A 6,063-nucleotide genomic window follows, 5' to 3' on the forward strand; every position below is an offset into this window, starting at 1 on the left:
TCCTCCTTGTTTCTTTCTTTAATATAAAAAAAGAAACACAAAAACGCAGATAGAGAAGCCAAAAACAATAACATGTCATTAAAACCTCAGTGAACAAGCAACATGAGATCGTCCTATAGTGAGCACAAATTAACATGCTGCTGTCAGATAATAAACATTGGGAATACCAGCTAATCCCGCTCAGGTCAATGAGTGACACTTGATGAGTTCATTGCACTTGCAAACCTGTCCTTTACACCTTTCCCACCTTTTCTATCTCATCTGCATTCCTCTCCCTCGTCTTTGCTGTGTAGATGCCACTTGACTTCTGCAACTCTGGTTTCTGACTCCTCTGATATAGATAACAGTGTTTTTGAAGATCTGTTAAACTTTTGTGTTTATAGTTTATCTTAAGAGGGCCTCCCTTCGAATACTACAGAAGTCAGTGTGCTAAGGGTCATTAAACTCTTTAATCCTTTCTGTGAGTAGCCGTTGATATTTTTCCATTGTGGGGTTGTTGTTTTGGTTTTATGTCAGGTCGTCTGTCATATAGATAAGGGGTAGCTGCGTGATTTTCTTGAACTTTGCTTTAACTGTTTTTGCAAGTGTGGCTTTGGTGGCGTGTTACTTTAGGGTAACAGTTCATGTTCTTGTTTCTGATATTTTGATTCATGTTGGCTAACCTCTCTAAGGCAAGAGTCTCAGAGTCTGTTAGGATGACTCGTTATGTTGAGGTTGTGAAATTAGTTAATTATCAACGTCTCTGCGGAAATTGTGTGGATTTTACATTTGCTTCATTCTGTTACACAGACCTAGATGCTGTATTTATCAATCAGTCCTAAATGGGGCTTAGTTAGCCCCATTTATGACATGCAGTCTGTGATCCAGATACATCCCTGAATCAAAATGTTATTTTTAGCCATGCTCACAGTGTGGCTCTAGTGATAGCAATGACAGATTCTTTTCAGTTTGCCAGTCCATCCGCAGTTTTCCCTGAACTAAAAATTCTCTACAATTATTAGCGCGTTTTGTACAAGAACACAGTGATTGTTTCAATATTAATCTATTACATTCATGTTTAGGTGGGAAAAAACAACTAGTGGGTGGACAGTCTTGAATGTTGCACACATCCATTGAGTGGTGATGGTCTGCAGAAAATAATTTGATCCCTTCCAATAATTCATAAAGCGTCATCAATATCACCCGCTTTGGATTATGAATACGTATTTGTAAAACTAACAACATACCACCACCAGCCGCGGCTGGGCATCGTGCTAATTGGCAAATGTTATCATGCTAATACACTAAACCAAGGCTAAATAGCCTTTTACCTAGCTACACATCAACATGTTAGCATTGTCATTGTGAGCAAGTTACCATGCTGATGTTGCATTTAGCTCAAAGCACTGCTGTGCTAAAGTTAAACCCAAATGTGCTGCTAGCATGGCTGCAGCCTTCCTTCCCAGTCATTTTCATAAAATGAAATTTGGTTTGCCCATCAATAAGGTAGCTAGGTGTCAAGTGCAGAGTGGACACACGTGGAAAGAGACGTGTAAAATAAGGAAAGATTCAGTCAAATGAGAATCCAATTCTAATAATAGTCTAAAAATCTAAAATTCTTTGACAGACTGCACTACCAACAGCAGCAAAACCTTCAAGAAAAACATCTGTCGTACTAAAAAGAGGGCAACTTTATTTTAAGGTCACCCACTGAACATAAGTTAAAAAAAGCACCTATGTGACTGAATAATGGAGTAACATCAGGTTATGTGCTTTGATATGACCTGAGGTCACAGGACTATACAGCTCTGTGAAAAATGAAGTTTTCACGGGACTTTATACGGTCCTGTGAAAAACTAAGTACACCCTTTTTGCTTCCACAATGATTAAAAGAGTAAATAGCAGCCAAGTGCTGATAATGAAATGTACTTGGTTAATTGATAATCATTTAATCGAGTACATTTGCTGATTATCAATTAATTGATAATCGATTAATTAATATCTCTTTAAAAGTAAAGTTTTGGCAGTTTTCTGGTCTGGAACATTCAGCTGTGTGTTAACACAATGCCACAATCTTCCCAGGAGTGGACGTCCGAGTCAGCTCAACCCAAGGTCTGACCCTGCAATGCTCAGAGAAACTACAGACTCTACAGGCCTCAGTTAGCATGTTAAATGTATGGCTTGTTTGGAAGGCTGCCAGGAAAAAGCATCTTCACTCTAAAAAGACAATGGCAGCACGGCTTAGGTCTGCAAAGTTGCACCTGAACAAACCACAAGACTTCTGGAACAATGTCCTTTGGACAGATGAGACCAAAGTGGAGACGTTTGGCCATAATGCACAGCACCACATTTGGGGAAAACAAGCACAACATATCGGCAAAAACATCTTATATCGACTATCAGCCACAGTGGTAGAGGGATAATAATTTGGGTTTGTTTTCTAGCCAAAGGACCTGGGCACCTTGCAGTCATTGAGTCGGCCATGAACACCTCTATATACCAAAGTGTTCTAGAGACCGTGTGAGGCCATCTGTCCGACAACCAAAGCTTGGTCCTAACTGGGTCATACAACAAGGACAAATCTCCAACAGAATGGCTTTAAAAGGAAAGGTGCTGCAATGGCCTAGTCAGACTTCAACCTGATCGAAATCCTGTGGAAGGGCATTGGAGCTGTGCATAAATGAATTCCCGCAAACATGGATGAACTGGAGAATTGCTGTGAAGAAAAGTGGACCAAAATTTCTCCAGAACGATGTGAGAGACTGAAAGTCTTACAGAAAATAACTGCTTTAAGATATTGCTGCTAAAAATTGTTTGACAAGCTCTTGTATCATGGGGTGCACTTAGTTTTTACCAGGACTACATAGAGTCCTGTTAAAACTTTCTTTTTCATATCACTGTAAGTCTGACACTGCAGTTGTATCACATCTTCTGTGCATGATACAATTGCAACGCTTCTATTTATTTCTTATTCCTCCTAATATTTATAATATTTTGTATTTTTTCTTACTTAGAAAGTAGAATTAATGTGCTGTTTATATGCTAGCCATAAATATCAATAGATACTTGTAATCATGATTTTTGCTGTTACGTTTAACTAACAAAAGTTTCCAGCATAGTTAAATATACCTTATGCAGCGGAATTACATCTGACTCAGCTCGTTATAAATAATGCATATGAAATCCAGCCTATACACCAGCTGCATGCTTTGTAAGCACACACTGGCCTGTTCTAATTGTGGTTCAGTTTGTAACAAGTTGAGTCAGTGATAAAGAGTTGGCCCAGATAGACTAAAAGATGGTTTTGGTAAAGTCCAATTTTTTTGTATTCAGATCATCTGGGAAATTTCCACCCACCATAACCTTCAAAGTACAATATGCTTTCACTCTCTGCAGAGTCATTGTACTTATTATTTAAACATATATACATATCTTTTGAGCAAAGTTTTGGGCAGTGAAGGAATTTAGTCTCGGAATATGCGATATTAATCATATTCACACAGTGAGCTGCTTTTACTCTGGCTGTTTCTTGAGAAAGTTGTTGTCTTGCTTTCTAAAATCGTTATTTGTAGGTCATTTAACTCATGATGGAGTTACTTTCTCACTACGCTCATTCATTTCACATCATATCTCATCGTATTAATTGGGTCCAGAGAGCCTTGTGTGAAGTTAGAATCCCATATAAGCCAATCAGTAACAAAAATGAAAACTCTTAGCTAATAAAATGATATACATAGTTTTTTAAAAAACCAAAAACATTGCGATCAATTGATGTTGGCTTAAGCAATTATCATTCAGAGATTTAAGCACGTCACTCTCATCAGTCTCTCAGGCATCTCTCTGCCTTGTTCTCCTATCTCTCTTGCAGAAAATCCCGGACAGGCAGGAATAAAGGCCAAAAGAGAAAACGAAAGAAAATCCCTGAAAAAACAATTCATGATGCGTATGTCAGCTCTGCCTTCTCCACCTACCTGCACCTGAGTGTTGCGCTTCTTATAGTTAAGCTAATCTGGGAGGAGTTATTTTGCCCCTTTTAATTTGTACCATTTAATTTGCTTATCGGCCCTATCGATTAGCATGTTGCTTCCGTGTGGTGTCCTAACTTTGTCTCGTCAGCCATGTCCTAAATATTCCGAATCTTAGACTGTATATAAAAGACATACACAGTTTTTAGGTTTCAGGAACTTCCACTGTGGAAGCTTTTCAAACCTGTATTCTTTCTGCTGGCCAGCAGGGGAATTTTTTAGCTATCCAGCTTCTTAGTCAGATCCGTTCCTCGCTCGTTTGAACACACCGCGATGGCAAAAAAAGAAGTCTTTGCTAACGAGTGGGTAATTCATATTGGCTGTGTCCACCTTTTATCTACAGTCTATGTTCAGGATATTAGACTATGCCCTGTTTGCCGATGTGTTTTGCGAAGGTAGCTTCAGTTAAACTTTGAGTGATAACTAGGGGATACTTCAGACCACATACCAACTTGCAAGGAATAAACATTAACCTCAAAATCTCCAACTAATCTCCTCGTAATATAACCGAGGCAATGGTTGACTGATGTTTGAGACGAGATACAGCATTGTATCACAAAACCGACAAAAACCTGGGGTTCAAATTGGCTGTGACTTCTTGTCAGATAGCTCTTTTTATTATTGATAATGTCCACGTTTAAAGGAGTTCGAATAAACAGATCTTAGATCAGCTGCTAGCTGTAACATGAACCTCCTGTCTACTGAAACTGATCTCAGATCCACCAGCATGGCTTTGCCAACCGGCTCATACTGTTCTGGTATCTGTGCTGGGATCACCAGTGTTGTAATCATAGTCCCGTCTTCAGTGTTGAGTCTGTGCTGCTTTGCTGTGTCTCGTACCCGTCTCCTTTCCCCACTTTGTTCTTTTCATCTTTACAAACAGTTTTTTGTTTGTTTTTTTTTGCTGTCCTGTGCTGGTACTTTTCATGTTATGTGAAGATATGAGTGATGCTATCTATTGCTTTTTTTTTTCAGCAAATTGTTTAGCAAGGACTGTTTTTTTATTTCTTTGTTTGCCTGCTTTTGTGTCTGAAACCATAAAAAACTAATATTTTTATTCAAAAGTAATATAACGAGATCATGTTTCTTCAGTGTTCATACTGTGAAGAGATTCCTGTCTGTATTTTCACTTGTAATTTGTATATTAAGATGTCAATGAAGTATCTGGGGCTTCACACCTGCTGAGAAATGTAATTCAGATGACTTTCAGCCTTTGTTTTGATTTCATGTCTCTCTGTGGGAAACCTAGTCCTCAGCTTTCCTTCAATAAAATGAAATCTTTCCTAACAGTGCATCAAACAGACCCTCGAGTCTTCTTTACCACGAGTTTAGAGTGAGAGTGAGAAGTGCGCTGTCACTGACCCGCACTTTAAAACCATATGTTGCTTTGTGATGCATGAACTGGTCTCGAGCTTCGCTAACTGCATGTCTAACACATATCGTTCATTCAGGAGAGGTCGAATCAGCTAGGCAAGGATGGGGGTGGGGGGCAGGTTTATTTCTACTGCTTGACTTTCTGCCTGCTCTGAGGGATCCTGTGAGCAATACTATACAACTGTCACATGCAGCACAACTTGGCAGTGGCTCGGAGAAGCAAACTGGAGCATATGAAAGGGTTGACCCAAGGGCGACCTTTCTTATGGGTGATAACGGTGCACTGTGATAATCTGCCTCTCCTTCTTCCTCCCCATCTCTTTGTCTTGTCTGTCCAGTGTTTGTGAGCCGTGTTGTGATCAGTGCTCAGAGAGGAGAAAGCGTTTGTTTGTACAGGACCCTGCAACCTGCCGGTGCTCCTGCAAACACACAGATGAATACTGTAAAGAACGCCAGCTAGAGCTCAACGAGAGGACCTGCAAGTAAGTAACATCGGCAAAGTGGTTCACCCATTTGTTGGACTAAACGGAAAACCTGTGTGGAATTTATAGTAATGCAACCAACTTAAGATCCAAATATAGTTCGGTCAGATGACATCGGTAGCAAACATGCTCTAGTCACAACATCCCTGTTAGACTCCACTATGGAGGCTTTTGCAGGTTCTCTTCATATTCAGTCGCATGAT

General features: G+C 39.7%; 1 protein-coding gene across 3 annotated transcripts in view; it reads left to right on the top strand.

The window, feature by feature from the left end:
- The window catches only part of vegfab (vascular endothelial growth factor Ab), a 30,349-nt gene that overhangs the window by 8,033 nt on the left and 16,253 nt on the right, over positions 1–6,063 (top strand). Inside the window, exons 6-7 of one of the 3 annotated variants that reach the window (XM_085133047.1) lie at positions 3,848–3,922; positions 5,717–5,860. In XM_085133047.1, coding sequence (XP_084989173.1) covers positions 3,848–3,922; positions 5,717–5,860 — 219 coding nt within the window. Of the gene's footprint in view, positions 1–3,847; positions 3,923–5,716; positions 5,865–6,063 lie in introns of those variants that run through there. The other 2 variants (XM_085133049.1, XM_085133048.1) reach the window with 2 other exon arrangements.

This window comes from Neolamprologus multifasciatus, chromosome 15 (genome assembly GCF_963576455.1).
Source record: "Neolamprologus multifasciatus chromosome 15, fNeoMul1.2, whole genome shotgun sequence".
Classification (NCBI taxonomy): Eukaryota; Metazoa; Chordata; class Actinopteri; order Cichliformes; family Cichlidae; genus Neolamprologus; species Neolamprologus multifasciatus.